General features: G+C 66.3%; 3 protein-coding genes across 3 annotated transcripts; all 3 read right to left on the bottom strand.

Annotated features, from left to right (window-relative positions):
- Nucleotides 1-260: 260 nt before the first annotated feature.
- CHRNG (cholinergic receptor nicotinic gamma subunit) lies at nucleotides 261-4,767 on the bottom strand. The gene is made up of 12 exons (XM_082767558.1): nucleotides 4,548-4,767; nucleotides 4,126-4,265; nucleotides 3,926-3,970; nucleotides 3,655-3,764; nucleotides 3,412-3,567; nucleotides 3,096-3,193; nucleotides 2,128-2,331; nucleotides 1,797-1,911; nucleotides 1,382-1,496; nucleotides 894-1,098; nucleotides 670-803; nucleotides 261-586 (listed from the first exon to the last, which is right to left on the bottom strand). Exons 1-12 carry the CDS (start codon nucleotides 4,735-4,737, stop codon nucleotides 419-421), a joined length of 1,680 nt encoding a protein of 559 aa, XP_082623684.1. The 5' UTR covers nucleotides 4,738-4,767; the 3' UTR covers nucleotides 261-418.
- Nucleotides 4,768-5,391: 624 nt separating this feature from the next.
- CHRND (cholinergic receptor nicotinic delta subunit) lies at nucleotides 5,392-8,864 on the bottom strand. The gene is made up of 12 exons (XM_082767419.1): nucleotides 8,767-8,864; nucleotides 8,067-8,212; nucleotides 7,907-7,951; nucleotides 7,656-7,765; nucleotides 7,376-7,531; nucleotides 7,109-7,224; nucleotides 6,786-6,986; nucleotides 6,434-6,545; nucleotides 6,225-6,339; nucleotides 5,927-6,128; nucleotides 5,731-5,843; nucleotides 5,392-5,645 (listed from the first exon to the last, which is right to left on the bottom strand). The coding sequence occupies exons 1-12, from the start codon at nucleotides 8,816-8,818 to the stop codon at nucleotides 5,463-5,465; spliced, it is 1,551 nt and encodes a 516-aa protein (XP_082623545.1). The 5' UTR covers nucleotides 8,819-8,864; the 3' UTR covers nucleotides 5,392-5,462.
- Nucleotides 8,865-9,610: 746 nt separating this feature from the next.
- PRSS56 (serine protease 56) lies at nucleotides 9,611-15,384 on the bottom strand (the record flags this gene model as incomplete). The annotated part of the gene is made up of 16 exons (XM_082767237.1): nucleotides 9,611-9,784; nucleotides 9,886-9,992; nucleotides 10,170-10,266; nucleotides 10,645-10,807; nucleotides 11,021-11,084; nucleotides 11,201-11,362; nucleotides 11,471-11,659; nucleotides 11,767-11,926; nucleotides 12,054-12,196; nucleotides 12,389-12,548; nucleotides 12,647-12,755; nucleotides 12,853-13,042; nucleotides 13,326-13,376; nucleotides 14,055-14,252; nucleotides 14,776-14,937; nucleotides 15,240-15,384. 16 exons carry the CDS (start codon nucleotides 15,382-15,384, stop codon nucleotides 9,611-9,613), a joined length of 2,274 nt encoding a protein of 757 aa, XP_082623363.1.
- Nucleotides 15,385-15,931: the final 547 nt, after the last annotated feature.

The following is a 15,931-nucleotide window of genomic DNA, read 5'->3' as shown; positions in this document are numbered from 1 at the left end:
GCAGCAGAGGCAGCTGGGGCCGGGCTGGTGGAGGCACAGCACATCCCGGAGCTGCCTGCGGGCAGCACAAGCTGCAGCACGGAGGAGCAGACGCAGGCAGCTGGCTCCCACCACGAGGTAAGCAGCAAGGGGGGCACAGAGCTGGGACCCCCACCCTGTGGTGTGTGTCCCCAGCTGGGTGCCAGCCCTCGGGGGGGTCATCCCACGGGGATAACCCCAGCAGTAAGGCACAAAGAAGCCACGGGAGCCCACAAGACTGCCACGAGGTTTACTTCCACATTCGGCACAACCACAGCCGCCCTGTGCTCCCCATCACCCCCACAGCAGGGGGGTGACAGAGCCATGCCACCCCTATCCCCAGGAAGCCGGGCACGGAGATTTTGGGGACATCCAACCCCCTGGCATCACCTGGCGGGTGTCACTGGGGCAGGTATGGTTTGGGATCCCCGGGGAAGGGCAGGGCGGGCGCCTGGTTGAAGTGAGCCATGAGGAAGATGCCGACGGTGCCGCAGACGAAGAGGGAGGCCATGATGAAGAAGCAGACGCGGTCGATCACCCGCCCCACCAGGATCCACTCCTCGTTCTCCTGTGGGCGCGCATCGAGGGGGCACTGAGGGCTTGTCCTTGCCACCCCCGGCCACCCCCTGTGCCACCCCGGCCCCTACTCACGCTGCTGAAGTCATTCTGCTCCCGCGTGGCGTTGGCGATGTGATTGCAGGCGTCGACACAAGCCCGGATCTCGGGGCCTGCCTCCTCCAGGCTCTGGCAGAAGTCCTGAGCGTAGCCGCTATCCAGCCCGCGGCCTGCGGGCGCACGGCCCGAGGCACCGGTGAGCACCCCGGGCAGCCCGGCGCATCACCCAGGGGAAACGCCAGCCCGCCTGGGGCACTCACCGATCTTCTCCAGCACGGTTTTCATCAGCCCATCCCTCTCCTTCTGCTTCTCGAAGAGCAGCTCGGTCCGGGCTTTCCACAGCATGTACTCGTCGGCTTTCACCATCAGCCCCAGGGAGCTGCGTCGCCGGGAGGCTCGCGGCGGCCCCGGCGCCTCCTCCGGCATGTGCATGCCCAGGTAACGGGGCAGGAGGTGCAGCCACACCTGGGCACAGCGTCACCCATGGGGTCCTGGTCCCCCCGACACCACCCAGGGCACCCCGTGGGTGCAGTTGGGTCCCAGCGCATCATCCCTGGAGCACCCTTGTGTCACCAGGCACCCGCTGCTCCCCAGTGCTCAGTAGTGGCTTAGAGGGGTCCGCGGCACAGCACGGTGCCTTGGGGACATCTGGGGGTCCCTACCACGGGTTATGGCATGCCTACAGAGTAGGGCAGACCCCAGACGCCCCCCCTAATCCCCACAGGGGCAGGGGGCTGGAGGCAGGTACCTGGCGCACCCTCTGGGACATGGAGTGAGTGTTGGGCGTTCTCAGCGAGACGTTGAGGACGATGACGGCGTTCACCACGATCACCACCGTCACCACCATGAGGAAGGTCAGGTACCTGCGAAGGAAGCACGGGGCCTCAGCTGCCACGCTACGAGCTACGGTAGTGGGAATTTTGGGGTGGAAACTGGGGACCAGCAGTGGGACATGGGCACGCGGTAACCCCGTGTCACCCTGCACGTGGAGGGTTGGAACGTCCTGCCTGGGAGCCTTGGCTCCCTCTCCCCTTCCTGCCGTGGCAGCTTGCCCAGGATATGAGCAGATAGGGCAGATATCCGTGCCTGGGCCCTGTCCACGGGCACTGGCACCCGGACACCCCCGCTGGCCCAGTGTGACCCCATCCCCTTGTGTCACTTACTTCCCGATGAGCGGCACCGCCTGGGAGGTTTCGGGCACCTTCTGGGCGATGAGGAAGAGGAAGACGGTCTGGGCCAGGAGCACGTTGATGGAGACGGTGCATTTCTGCCCGCCCGCTGCCGAGGAGGGGCAAAGGGGAGGCTTGGCAGGGGGCAGCGGTGTGGGCACGGCACCGCTTCGGCAAAATTGCCCCAGCAACGAACCCACCAAGTCCTGCGTGGCAGCTTAACCCAAGGGTACCCAAAAATTCACCCCAAACCCCAAATATCTCTGAAATAGAGCAGCTGGGGATGAACATCCCGGCGCCCACCACGGGCACAGCACCAGCGTACCTTTGGCAGGCAGAAAGTAGACGAGCACAGCCATGGAGGAGATGAGGACGCAGGGCACGATGATGTTGATGATGTAGAAGAGGGGCTTGCGCTGGATGATGAGGTAGAAGACCACCTGCTGGTACTGGGTGTCGTCCGGGGTGAAGTGCCCCGAATTGATGATTTTCCGCGCGGGGCGGTGCTTGATGGCCCACTCGCCGTTCTCTGCCACGCAGGGATGCCACCAGGTGAGTCCTCGTGTCCTTTTGGGGACACTGCCAGCCCCCAGCGCGGGTGGGAGGATGAGGAGGGCTGGGCACGGTGCGGGGAGAGGTGCTAGGGCCACGATGAGGGGGCAGAGGAGGGCGATGAGCACCGAGGGGTGCTCTAAAATACCCCTGAGAGCTACAGGAGGGGGAACCGCTGGGGCACCGGGGGTCCCTTGGGGACAGGGGCTCCCAGGATGAGTTACGTGTGGGGCCGGGAGTCCCCCCCAGCGCCCTGCCAGCGGGGAGCCGTGGGGGAAGCCGAGCATGACGCTTTATTAAGGCGCGTTGTTTTCCCCCGCCGTCTGCGGGAGCGATAGATTTTTCCCAATCAAGATCGCAGCTCGGGCCGGTAATGAAAAAATAAATCTCTCCGCCCGAAAAGCATTTTGTTCCTTCACTATGCAATTAAAATGTGATGGAAAACGTCATCGTTTGGCCGTGACAGCTACGTTCCCAACATCAATCAAGCTGCCGGGAGCAGCGCTCTCCGGGAGGGACTGCCAGGCGGTGAGAGCGGCGAGCCGGGGGGGCTGGAAAAACAAATCTCTCCCCGGCTCCCGCTTCCACTAATAACTTAAGTACCCATGTAATGGCAAGGGCTGCTAATAGCCTCTCCCCCCGCTCCCCACCGCCCTGATTTTGGCAGCCAGCGGCGTTGCAGCAGGTTTCTGGGTGCCCCCAGGGTGGGCTGCTCGTGTTTTTTGGGGGGCGTGGGGCTACCTGTGAAGGCTTCGGGGTCGATGGAGATCCACTCCACGGTCTGGCCTTCCTCCACCGTCAGCAGCAGGTTGATTTCGTTGGCGCTGTAGGTCTGGGACCTGGGAAGGGACAGGCGGCATGCAGCAGGCCACCTCCTGCTTTTTTTTTGGCCACTTGGCTTGGCTCAGGAGCCCCTCACCTCCCGGTGGTCACGGGGTGCCAGGGGACAGCTTGGTGGCACTTTGCAAGTGGGATTCATTGCAAGACAACGAGGTTTTGGGGACAAGGGGTGACCCTGTCCCTCTGGAGCCCCCCCACCCCACAATAAGGTGCTCACTGGAAGACCATGGTGCAGTTCTGCCAGTCGAAGGGGAAGTAGGTGACGTGGATGGAGCAGGAGCTGCGGTAGATGGCGGGGGGCAGCCAGTAGATGCTGCCGTCGGGGGACACCAGCACGTTGGTGTAGAGCGTGATCTCGAACGTCCCGTCAATGCTGGGGGGGAAAAAAGGGTGGGCTCAGCCCCAGGCTGTCACCCCACGCGTGGGGAGGTGACCCTGCTGCACCCCGGAGTGGGCTCACTTGTTCTCCAGGACGATGTCGGGCAGCCAGACCATGGTGGAGGGCACCCGCAGCAGCTGGATGTTGTCGTAGTCCTCGGGGTCCCACCGCAGGCGGTAATCAGACCATTGCTGGGCAAGGGGAGCAAAGAGAAAGGGGGTCACGGTGCTCCCCGGGGCTGCTTGTCCCGTGTTGTCCCCAAAACGGGCACAGCAGGGGGCACCCACAAAAGGGGGGGTGGGTTACGGTGCCAGCCCACCACGAGGTGCAAAGGGACTGTCTGAGGTCTCACCATCTCGATCCAGACGTTGGTGGTGAGGGTCTCCTCCCGCTCATTCTGGCAAGCAAAGAAGGGGGGATGTGGCTTTAGCCATCTGTCCCCTGCATGGGGACAGATCCCATCCCACCAGGGCCACCTGGGCCCCTGCAGCATCACCCCAGCACCCCAGGTCCCTGCTCCCACCCGCTGCTGGGAGCTGGGGGAGGTCTCACCAAGGAGATGAGGTTGGTGAGGGTGAGCTTGAGGGTGACATCGATGACTTGGTCCCCGCGCAGGGCCGGGCGCAGGTGCCGGTTGTAGTTGGTCATCAGGTCCTGGAGCAGCTTCTCCTCCTGGTTCCTGCAGCTCACGCCTGGGGGGGGGCCACGCAGCACCGTGGGGGCACCCCAGGGTGGGGATGAGGGGGCTGGTGATGCCCCAAGGGGCTGCTGGCATGGCTGGGGGGGGGTCGTGCATGGGGAGGGGGCGCACGCACCGCTGAAGGTGCCTGGCAGTGCGCAAACAGGGCATGGGGACACCCAGGGGGACGGTGCACGAAGTCGTGCACCCATGGGTGACAAGCCCCCAAGGACAAAGACAGTGGAAGGGGGGACCCCCAGCGCTCCCCCCACACCGCGGGGTGGGCACCCCTTACCTGCCAGGGCGCAGAGGGCGAGGAGGAGGCCGCGCATGGCAGAGCCGTGGGGCGCAGGGGCTGGGGCTCCGCTCGGCCGCCTGCACGCCGAGCTTCTGGGCCTGGCGCCCGGCGGGATGGGACAGCTGTCCCCGACCCCGTCAGCTGCTCCTGTGGGGCAGGGAGGGGTGGGAGGCAGCCCGCGTCCCATCCTGTCCCCCTCCCTCCACCACCAGCGGAGTGGTGGCGGTGTGCTGGGTGGCTCCCGTGGTGTTTTGTGCTGTTGGTGGGGTGTGGAAGTGGGGTTGGGGGCAAAATGATTGCCTCCTTTCCTCCATATCCCCCAGAAAAGGATGTATGGCCCCATAGTGGAAAGCCATGTGGCCGTGGGTTATGGAAAGGGGGTGTCCCCCTGCAAACACCTCCAGCGGTGCCCTGTGTCCCCCCCAGCAGTGACCAGTGGCTCCCAGGGCAGGCAGGTCCCCTCAGCAGTGCCCACCTCAAGGGTCTGAATCCTGCCCGGCCCCATGTCGGGGGGAGCAGCACATTCCTGGCTCAGTGGAGAGGATGTGGCAGCTGTCCCAGGCCACCACCGGCACGGGGGACGTCAGCTGTGCCCCCTGAAACCAGAGCCCTGGCCGGCCACTGCTGAGCCGGGGAAGGAGACACCCCCTGGGCCCCAGCCACGCACTGCAGGATGGGGGAGACCTCTGGGGGTCTGGCTGGGGGTCATGGCCCTCTGTAGCACCAGAACACCCAGCAGCACCCATCCCCTGGGTGGGCATCACCCCCCTGGCACACACCAGTGCTCGGCGTTTTGGGTGGGACACCGAGAGCAGGCACCAGCTCTGCGCCCCGCGGCGAGAAGCACCCAGCTTTATTTCCCCGAGCCACAGCGGGGTGAGCAGAGAGGACCCCCCCTTCCTCCCGGCCACCCTAAATGTAGCGCTTGTTCTCCTCCCGGTAGTCGTAGGGGTCTCCGGAGAAGGGCAGCGGCGGCGGGTGGTTGTAGATGCCCATGAGGAAGATCCAGAGCGTGCCCACCACCAGCATCGGGGTGATGAGGAACAGGCAGAGGCGGTCCAGGGTCCGGGCCACGCGGTTCCAGTTGTCCTTCTCCTGGGGAGGGAGCCAGGAGCAGGGCAGCGGGGGCACGGTGGGCATGGGGAGCCCCCCTCCACCCCGCCGTGCCCACGGCCCCCACCTCATTGTAGCTGTTTTTCTCCCGCATGTGCTTGACGATGAAGTTGGCACCATCAACAGCAGGTTTCAGCTGCTCGTAGAGCTGCTCCTCGCTCGTCCCCACTGGTGCCAAGCCTGGGGGGCACGAGACCCCTCAGAGGGCACAGCCACCCTCCTTGTGTCCCCCCCTATCCCCACAGAGAGGGGCTGAGGCTCACGGGCAGGGGTGACGCGGCTGGCCAGCCCGTGCCTCTCCGATTGCTTCTCGAACATGAGCTCGCTGCGGGACTTGACGCTGTAGTACTCCTCCGCCTTGGCGATGTAGCCGGCCGAGCTGCAGCGCCGGATGCACGGGGCGCCCGCCGCGCTCCCCGCCGGCTGCGACATGCGCAGCAAGCGGGGCAGGCTCTCCAGGAACACCTTGGGCACAGGACGTCGCCGTGTCCCCGCTTTCTGTCCCCAAAAGCCGGGCGCACCTGGCCCAGATGGGACAACCCCGGGGTTCCCCCCCCTCACCTCTCTGACCCAGTCGGACATGATGTGGGTGCTGGGGGTGCGGAAATGGAAGTTGAGGACCACGACGCAGATCACCACCACGGCCGTCACCAGCAGCATGATGAAAAGCAGGTACCTGGGGTGGCGTTGGCACAGGGGGTGGGGACGTGCAAAGCCACCCCGGGGACCCCGAAATGCCCTCGCTGTGCCCGGCGGTGCCCAGGACTCACTTGCCGATGAGGGGGATGGCGTGGGAGGTCTCGGGGAGGCGCTGGGAGACGAGCAGGAGGAAGACGGACTGGGCCAGGAGCACCGAGATCACCAGGGTCATCTTCTCACCACCTGGAGAGCAGGTGAGCTCAGGGCGAGCCTGCCGCAGGTCCCCCTCCCAGTGTCCCACCCTAAAGGGCCCCATGTGGGGTTTTCTGTTGTAGGAGTAGCACAAGGTCCCACTTGGGTGATCCTACACCCTGCTCAGGGATGACAGGGTCCTACACTGGGGTGTCCTGGTGCCAGGATGTCCCCACGTTGGGCATCGGGGTGTCCCCACGCCCCCGGTGCAGGTGCCATGGGGCCACTCACTGTCAGCGGGCAGGTAGAAGACGAGGATGGCCATGAAGGCGATGAGGACGCAGGGCGTGACGATGTTGATGACGTAGAAGAGCGGCTTGCGCTTGATGATGAGGTAGAAGGTGATGTCCTGGTGCTCGCTGCTCTCCGGGGGGTAGCTGGGGTGGATGTTCTTGCGGGCCGGGCGGTGGATGATTTCCCACTCGCCGTTCTCTGTTGGGACATTTGGGCCATCCTCACCACCCCCAGCAGTCCCCAGGTACCAGGGTGCCCCGAGCCCCTGGTCTGGGGTGTCCCCAACTGCCACGGGACACGGCAGAGAGCACCAACGCTACCTGTGAAGCCTTCGGGGTCGATGATGATCCACTCCACGCGGTAATACTTGTCCGTCTCCGGGTCGCTCTCCTCCTTCAGGTGCATGCTGATCTCCTGCGCGTTGTACGCCAGCGAGCTGGGGGGGGGGACAGGCGGTGAGGGGCTGCACCCACCAGCTCCATCCTCCATCAGGAGGGTCCTGGATCCCTCCCCGTGCTGCACCCAACAGCAATGGGCACCGCGGGGTTGGGGACCCGGCTCCTTGGCCACCCTCCTGCCCCCGGCACCTGAACTTGAGGGTGCAGTTCTGCCAGTCGAAGGGGAAGAAGTCGACGTTGATGGGGCAGGCGCTGCGGAAGATGGCAGGCGGCAGCCAGTAGACGTAGCCGGTGTTGTAGACCAGCACGTTGCAGTAGTAGGCGACCTCGAAGAGCCCGTCGTTGCTGCGAGGGGGAAAAAAAACGAGGTGGTAGCAGGGCGAGGGAGAGCCCTTGGCGCCTGGGGACGGCTCTGGATGAGGCTGCTTGCCCGGGGAGGTTGGGGAGGGGAAACTGAAGCAGGGCTCACTTGTTCTCCAGGACTATCTCAGGCAGCCACAGCATTTCTGGCCGCAGGCGGAGCACCTCGATGTCCCCAAACTCGGATTTGTTCCACTGTAGGCGGTAATCCGTCCAGCCCTGGTGGAGGACAACCCCTGGGTCACCCCCTCACCACACCAGGCCACCCCACAGCTGATGCTGTGACACCCAGGGTGACAGCACGGGGACAGGGACCATAGCACTGGTCCCTGTCCTCTTTCCCCTCCTGTCCCTACTCACTTGTTCGAGCCACACATTGGTGGTGAGCGTCTCGTCCACCTCTTTCTGCAACAACAGCGGGGGGGCACGGAGATGCCACAGCTCTCCCCAGAACCCCCCCCCCAACCCAAACCAGCCTTTTTGGGGTGCAGCCAGCCTGCTGCTGCCTGTTGGGGCTCACCAGCGAGATGAGGTTGGAGAGGGTGAGGGCCAGGTAGACGTCCACCACCTGGTCGGTGGAGACGACGGGGCGCAGATCCTTGTTGTAGCCCCTCTCCTCGAAGAGGTGGTGGATGAGCCGCTCCTCCTGGTTAACGCAGAGCCCGCCTGGGGGGCGCGGGGTCAGGCAGAGCCACAGGGGGCTGGGGGTTGCTGCTCACCCCCAGCAGGGATGCCCAGCGAGGGCAGGGAAGGGCGAGGATGGAGGGGACAGGAGCTGGCCAGGATGCTGCACGCTGGTGCCATGTGGGGACACAGAGTGTGCAGGGATGGCACACACGTGGGGACACATGGACACGCATGGACACAGGGACGTACAGACACCTGGACACAGACCCAGCACGTGCACGCATGGACACACGGACACAGACCAGGATGTGTAGGGAGATGTTGAAGGATGCAGAGCTGCTGTGCACACACAGGGACACACAGACACACACATGGAGGCAGCAGCAGCATGCACACACACACAGACACCTACACACATACAGGGACACAGACACAGGGACAGTGCACACAGACAGACGCACGGTGAGGACACAGCGCTGGGTACGGCAGCACAAGGGATGCTCGGTGACAGATCCCTGCCATTCAGTTCCCAAAACACAGCCTTGGGGGAACCCCCAGCACCCCCACCTCCCAGTCCCCGGGGCCCCGCTCACCCCACACCACCAGTGCCCCAAGCAGGGCCAGCCACAGCAGCAGGTCCCCCATGCAGTGCCCGCGGTGCCTTCGCGCCGTGCCAGCTCCTCGCCACCTCCCCGCTTGGCCTGGCCCGGCGGATGTCCGGCCACCGGGATGGACGGTGCCAGGTGCCGAGGGGGAAGGGTGCCGGCACCGGATACCCCCCCCCCGTGGCCCCCTTGTTTCCGGCACCCCCGTGCTGGGAGAAGGGAGACGGGCAGGCACAGCTGGCCTCGCCACCCCACGGTGCCACCTCGTCACCCCAAAGCAGGGAGGAGCAGACCCTTCCCCACCACCCGGCAGCCCCAGGGATGCTGCTCGAGGGCAGTTTTGTGCTGCCCCATGAGCTGGAGGTGTTGGCACCCACCGGGGGCACGTCCCCTGGGAGGGGGGTTTCACGTGGGGTGGGCACCGGTGCTGGACTCTAAGGAAAAGGGTGCTGAGGCGGGCAGGGGCTGCCTGACCCTATTGGGGTCCCTCTCCCCCCTGGATAATGGGGGCAGGACCTGAGGATGGGGGCATCGCTTGGGGGTGTGAGGTGAAGGGGAGGGTGAAAAAAGAGAGGAAAAAACAAATTCTACCGGAAAATAGAGCCCTTCTTTATTGAAAAATAAACCTTTCTCTGTACAAATAAATAATAGTCCGTGTGCCTGCGGGGAATACGGGGTGCGGGGGGCTTGCTAAGGTGGGGGTACCAGGGAGGGGAGGGCTGAGGACCCCAACCGGGATGCTCCAGGTGCCCCCCACTGCCCCGGGAGGTTGGTGGGAGGAGGGAAACTGAGGCACAATGGGGGACAAAGGAGTGGGAGAGCCTGAGCTCCCCTAGGTTTTCAAAGCCTCGAGGGCCAAAGCGACGAGGCCGGGCATGCTGCGGGCCAGCGAGTCGCTCTCCAGCCCCACGAGGCCAGCGAAAGCTGTGGGGCGGCCGCCCACCGTGGCCCTCACCTGCGCCCGGTACAGCCCCTTGGCGTTTTTGGAGCCCAGGTCCACCAGGATCTGCCAGGGGAGGAAAACACCGTCAGCCCCGGGGCGAGGGGACACGCTGCTGGCCAGCTGGGGACGGCGAGGTGCCGGGGGGGGGTGGCTGCCCCACGCACCTCCTGGAAGGTCATGGCCAGGTCCGGCTCCGGCACCCGCAGCACCCATGCGTACAGCTCCTGCACCGCGCCCACCCGCAGCGCCGAGGCGTTGAGGCCAGGGCAGGCTGCAGGACCCCGGGGAGGGGGACAGGAGAGAGATGGAAATGGGGTCAGGGGGTGGGTGGGGGCACTGCACTGTCACCAGCCCCAGGGTGCAAAGCCGAGGCTGGGTTTGCCATCTCCGGCATCCCTGTGGCATCCCGCAGCACCTGGGGCTGGGGGGTGCTTACCTCTGCCCTCACCTGCCTCCTCTTCCTCCTCTTCCTCCTCCTCCTCCAGCCCAGGCTGTGTGGGCACCAGCTCACGTTTCTCCCTCGGCACCAACCCTGCGTGGAAACCCTGTTGGGGACGCCGTCGGTGGCCACTGCTTGGGCACAAAGCTGGGTGGAAATGACAACCCCGATGCCCCCCCAGGGCTCACGGTTTGGTGTGGGGGTCCCCGATGGCTCTCCGGGTGCCTGCTGCTGCTGCGTGGCTTCCAGGGGGGTGTCGAGGTCCAGCTCTGCCCGGAGCTGGGTGAGGAAAGCTCTGCCCTGTCCCACCAGCTCCTCCACCTCCTCCTCGCCCTGCTGCGGGGAAGGGAAGAAGGGGGACAGGGTAGGCAGTGGGGTTTGGTCCCTGCTGGCACTGTCACTGGAGCAGCAGGGGTTCCCCCCATCCCATCCCATCCCATCCCATCCCATCCCATCCCATCCCATCCCATCCCTCTCCAAATACCTGCAAGAAGAGCCACGTCTCCCCGGGGAGCCGCTGCCCGTCTGGGGTGGGTTCCAGGGGGCTGCCCCCATCCATGGCCCTCAGCGCCTGCACCCAGTCCTGCAGCTGGGGCCCCACGGCCCCAAAGAGCCCCACAAATAGGGGCAACTGCCCGGCTCCCCGCCTGCAAGCACAGTGGGGACAACTCAGCCAGGCACCCGTCCCTTGGGCACTGCCACCCCCTGTACACCCCTCTTGGGACCTGATTATAGGAAGAGCAGGATCCCACTGCCTTGAGCTGTCCCCAAAAAGCCCTATCAGTGCCCATGGGTATCTCGCCCACCTCCCCAAAACCTACAGCCCCCATAACCCACCATGCCCTTGTGTCCCCCTTTACCTGGTGGGGGGTCTCCGGGGTCCCTCTGCCTTGGGGTTAGGCTGCTCCCCTCCCACAGCCACGTCTGTGGGGACAAGAAGGGGACAGGAGGGACACGGCGTAGGGGTGCCCGAGCCACCAGCACGAGGGTGGCGTGTCCCCACAGGGCCACGGGGTGGCACAGCCAGGGCGGGTGGGTACCTGGAGCATCCCTGCGGACACGGGCAGGGAAGAGGTGCCCGTAGATCTTGCCCAGGAGCTGGGGCAGAGCCCGGGTGAGGAAGGAGAAATCCACCTGGTTCCGGATGAAATCCCCGGCCCGACGCAGGAGCCCCACCAGTGTCTGGGCGTAGGAGTGCAGCTCTGGGGGGAGCGCAGCGAGAGAACCACGTCCCTGGTACCGTGCCGGCACGGCATGTCCCCAACCCGTCCCCATCCAGACACAGCCCCCGTGCCCTGGCGTTGTCTCACCGCATCGCCTCTCCCGGGCACGGCAGGTGTCCTCAGCAAGGCGTGCGCAGGCGGCCTGGCCCCGGGGTGCCCGGCAGGACCCCGCGTAGAAGGAGCAGAGGCGGGTGCGCTCGGGGGGCTGCCCCTCGGGGGGCAGTTTCGACAGGGCCAGCAGCTCGAAGCAGCTCGGTTCCCGGCTGCCAGGGGCGGCTGCGAGGACAGCGGGGTTGCCATAAGCTGCCGAGCCCCCCCCATCACCTTGTGGGACCCCCGTGGCACCCCTTCCCACGGCCATCCCGTGCCCCTCGGCCACTCACGGTCCATCTGGAGGTTGAGCCAGTCTGCAAAGGCAGCAACACGGGTGTAGACACCGGGTTTGCCCCTCTCACCGCACCCATCACCCCACGAGGTGATGCCGTAGAGGACAAAGCGGCGCGAGGAGGGGTCCTGGCACACCAACGGGCCCCCCGAATCGCCCTGCAGGGGATGTCTGTACATCAGTGGGGAGCACCGAGCGCGCTGGGAGCCCGGCCGTGCCGTGCCAGCGCCGTGTGCTCCCCCCGTGCCCAACCAGAGGGGTTGCGGAGCTGGGGGGGGGAATTACCTGGCAGGAGTCGATGCCCCCGGACAGGTACCCGGCACAGAACATGGTGCTGGTGAGCAGCTCCCTGCCCAGGGCGCCCCGGCACGTCTCCTGGCTGAGCAGGGGCACCTGTGCCTCCATCACCACCTCGGCTGACGGCCCCTCTGCCAGGCAAGGCACCCGTTATGGGGTCCCCTCTACACAGCCCCTTCTTTTGGGGTGCCCACACGCTCCCCTCTTTTGCGCCCTTGGCTTGGAACCAGGCGCTGGGGAGGGGGTGGCACCCGAGTTCAGCGCCCAACCTCTCTGCCAAGGGGGACACCCCGCTGACCCCGTGGGTGCCGGGGGGCACCTACCTTCAAAGAGGGACCCCCAGCCCGCGATGTAGCAGGGGGTGCCGGGGCTGGGCTCTGTGGGGCCGCTGGGCAGGCACACGGGGCTGACGGTGGCCGATGGGGCCAGCGGCACCGCCAGCTCCAGCAGCGCCAGGTCCCCGTGGAACGTCTTGGGGTTGAACTGGAAGGAAAAAGGGGGGGAGCGTGGGGGGGATCCTGGGGCGTGCAGGACTGGTTTGGGGGTGCCCACCTCCACCTCCACCTCCACCTCCACCTCACCTTGGGGTGAGGCACGATGCGCCTGACAGGCACTGCGTGCTCGCCAGGGTCCTGCTTGCCCAGCTCGTGGTCGCCCACCACCACCGTCCACGCCAGCTCGTTCTGGGTCCTGTCCAGGGACGGGGACAAAAATTTTTGGGGGGGGACATCAGTGCCACCCTGTGCCCCCTTCTGCAGGGACACCACATCCCCGTGCCCCCGTGTACCCGGCGAAGCAGTGGGCAGCAGTGAGCACCCAGGCGCGCCCCACCAGCACCCCTCCGCACATCAGCTCCCCGTGCAGCCGCACCGACACCAGCCAGGGCCAGGCCCCCGGGGGGGCCACGCTGCCCCCCATGATCCGTCCTCGGGGGGCCGTGGCGTTGGCGGGGGGACCCGCACGGCGCCCGCAGCTCCCTGGTGGATAAAATTAGGGTGAGTGGTAGGGGTCCCTCCGACGTCCCCCTTTTCCTCCACGGTCACCGAAGTGGCCGAGGAGGGGGGGTTGGCAGGCGGCCCCCGGGGGGGTCACGCCGCACGGGGCGCGCTGTCAAGCCTCATCGTGCTCACGGAGGCGAGGGGGCGGAGGGCGGGGGGCACCCCGCGGGCCGGCAGCTGCCGACGCTAACCTCTGCCCCCCGGCACAGCGGGCAGCCGGGGATGGGGCTGGGGGATTCGGGGGGGGGTCACCCCGGCTCACCTGGCATCGCCGCCTCTGCCGGGGCATCGCTCGGGGTGGCGGCTGCCAGCCCTGCGGGGACAGGTTGTGGCGGTGTGTGGGTGTTTGGGGATGTTGGCACCGTGTCCCCAGTTTGTCCCCGTTCCTCCCAGTGCCCCCCCAGAAGCTGTGCGTCCCAAACAAACACCGCTGTCCCGCCCCAGGTGGCCCCGTCACCTCCAGTGGCTGTGTCCCCGATCTCCCTGTCCCCCCCCCCCAGTGCCCCGTTCCCCCATTCCCCATTGTCCCACCCCAGATTCTGCACCCCTCAATACACCTGTGTCCTCTGTTCCACCCCATATGTCCCCATCCCACCTCGATCCCTCTGTGACCCCCCACTAATGCTCCATCCCCCTCCAGATCCCCCAATATCCCAGTGCCCCCAACCTCCCACCCCACTCCAGCTCCTCCACCACCCCTTGCTGCCCCATCCCAAGTTCCCCATCGCTCCCAAATCCTCCACCCCCCAAATCTCCACATCTCACCCCAGATCCTCCTTCCCCCCCCCATTTTCCTGCCCCCCCAACCTTCCCATCCCACCAGAGACCCCCGTCACCGCGCTCCATCCTCCAACCCCTCCCCTCCCCAAATCCCCCACCCTCATCCCACCCCAGCAGCACCCCCCACCCCATATCCCCTCCAGGCACTCCTGGATGACTCCTGTTTGTTTTTGTAGGGTCTCCTCTCTCCGGGAAGGGGGTCCCCACTCACGGCACTCCTGGAGGCGGCGGCGGCAGCGCTGGGCGCTGAGCAGGGCGCAGTGGGGCTGAGCCCCCCGGGGGGGGCACAGGAGCTGGTAGGGGGCGCAGGCCTGGCTCAGCGCCCAGTTGCGCTGGGGCACCTCGGGGTGCTCCTGGGCATCCAGCAGGGCCTGGCAGCTGGGGGGCACCCCGGGGGGCACAGCGGGGGCTGCGGGGACAACGGGGTCATGGGTGTCCCCACGTCACCCCCGCACCCTGCCCGCCTCCACCCGGCTCACCCCGGGGCGGGTGGGAAGGGGGAACGGTGGGGGGCTGCGTTGGGTTGTTTTTGTAGGGTCTCCTGGGTGCCGGGGTATGTTTTGGGAAGGATTTTGCTCTTATCAAGAGGTATTTGGGGTAGGGCTTCAGGTTGGGTAAAAAAATCAAGAGGGTGGGGAACCGTTTGGGTAGGGTGATGTTTTTGTAGGGTCTCTGGGTGATATGGATGGGTTTGGGGAGTCTGGGCGCTGCTTTGGGGAAGACTATGGGGGCGAACACTTATGGGGAGGGATACGGTTTGGGTAGGGTGTTGGGATGGGTAGGGTCTTTGGGGTCTTGGGGTGTTTGGGGTCTTGGGGTGTTTGGGGTCTTGGGGTGTTTGGGGTCTCTAGGGGATGCATAGGGCAACGTTTGGGTAGGGTCTCTAGGGAATGGGGTGCTATTTGGGTAGGACCACGGGGGCCGGGACTCACGTGGGCAGCGGCGGGTGCGGTTGGCGCAGGGGGGGAAGAGGCAGGGGGCGCAGAGCCTGCAGCCCCCCCGCTGCCGCTGCTGCTCCGCCCGGGCCCTCTCCAGCGCCAGCAGCGCGCTCCTCAGCGCCGCCTCCAGCACCAGCGTCCCCCGGCTCGACAGCGCTGCCGGGGCGCATCGGGGTGCTCAGCCCCACCCCATGGGACCCCCCCACATCGCCCCCAACCCACCCGGGACCCCCCTGCCCTGTGTTTTCCATGCTGGAGTCAGGCTGGGCACAGCGGGGGCGCACAGCGGGGCGTGAGCGCGGGCAGGTGTGCCCCCCTCCTGTGTCCCCACGTGGCTGTCCCCAGGGCTGGCACAGGATAACGGACCCATCGTGGTGCCCCCCGGCCCTAAAAAGCGGATCCCATCTCCTCCAGCATCCCCCGTTAAGCATCCCAAAGCCCCCTCCCCGTGCGCTCACCTTGTAGGACGCCGGCCGGCATGGGGTACAGCCCCTGTCCTTGGGGGGCCCCCCCGGCCGGCTGCGGGAGCAGCAGCAGCAGCACGGGGGGGGCCAGACAAACCCAGGATCCACCACCCCACAACCTCTTCCCTCCTCGCTCCATCCCGGCTAGGAATGGGGAAATTTGGGGGATTTGAAAAAAAAAAAAAAAAAAAAAAGGGGGGGGGAGCCCCAAAAGCGCCCGAGGAGCCGGAGGAGGCGCGCGGATTTATAGACGGTGCCCCCCGGGGGGGGGGGGGGTGGGAGGAGAGAGAGGGGCCAGGGGGGCACAAAGAAGGCGAGTTCATTAATGTCGCGCCAAGATCCCATCCCGGGGGGGGGGGTCCGGGGTTTGGGGACGCAGCTCGGGGCCTCAATGCCGCCTTTGTTCGACGGGGGCCTTCGGGGCGGGCAGCATCAGACGGGCGCTGCGCTCCCGGCGCTGCCCGCGGCCCTTGATCATTTTCACGCCAAGCTCGGCCCCGCCAACGGTGCCCCCCCCTTCCCCGAACCACCCGCAACCCCAAATCTGGCCCCAAACCCTGGGAAGGGGGCAGCTGGGAGCTCGGGGAGTTTGGAGGGGGTCGGGGTGCCGGGGGTGGGAGGTGGGGTGGGAACGCGGCGGCGGCGGGCGCTTCAAAGGGGAGCGGGGGCTGCGGGAGATGGGGGCA

This window comes from Aythya marila, assembly GCF_965140915.1.
Source record: "Aythya marila genome assembly, chromosome: 9".
NCBI lineage: Eukaryota > Metazoa > Chordata > Aves > Anseriformes > Anatidae > Aythya > Aythya marila.
The sequence above is the reverse complement of the archived record's forward strand: the minus strand, read 5'-3'. Positions and strand labels throughout refer to the sequence as shown.

Excerpts from the sequence above, each read along its gene's own strand:
- CHRNG (XM_082767558.1), bottom strand. The coding sequence starts at position 4,737 with ATGGGACGCGGGCTGCCTCCCACCCCTCCCTGCCCCACAGGAGCAGCT. Across the intron at positions 2,332-3,095 it reads CGACCCCGAAGCCTTCACAG|AGAACGGCGAGTGGGCCATC; the intron begins GTAGCCCCACGC and ends CCTGCGTGGCAG. Across the intron at positions 587-669 it reads AGCAGAATGACTTCAGCAGC|GAGAACGAGGAGTGGATCCT; the intron begins GTGAGTAGGGGC and ends GCGCGCCCACAG.
- CHRND (XM_082767419.1), bottom strand. The coding sequence starts at position 8,818 with ATGGGGGACCTGCTGCTGTGGCTGGCCCTGCTTGGGGCACTGGTGGTG. Across the intron at positions 7,225-7,375 it reads AACTGCACCCTCAAGTTCAG|CTCGCTGGCGTACAACGCGC; the intron begins GTGCCGGGGGCA and ends CCCCCCCCCCAG. Across the intron at positions 5,646-5,730 it reads AGAAAAACAGCTACAATGAG|GAGAAGGACAACTGGAACCG; the intron begins GTGGGGGCCGTG and ends CTCCCTCCCCAG.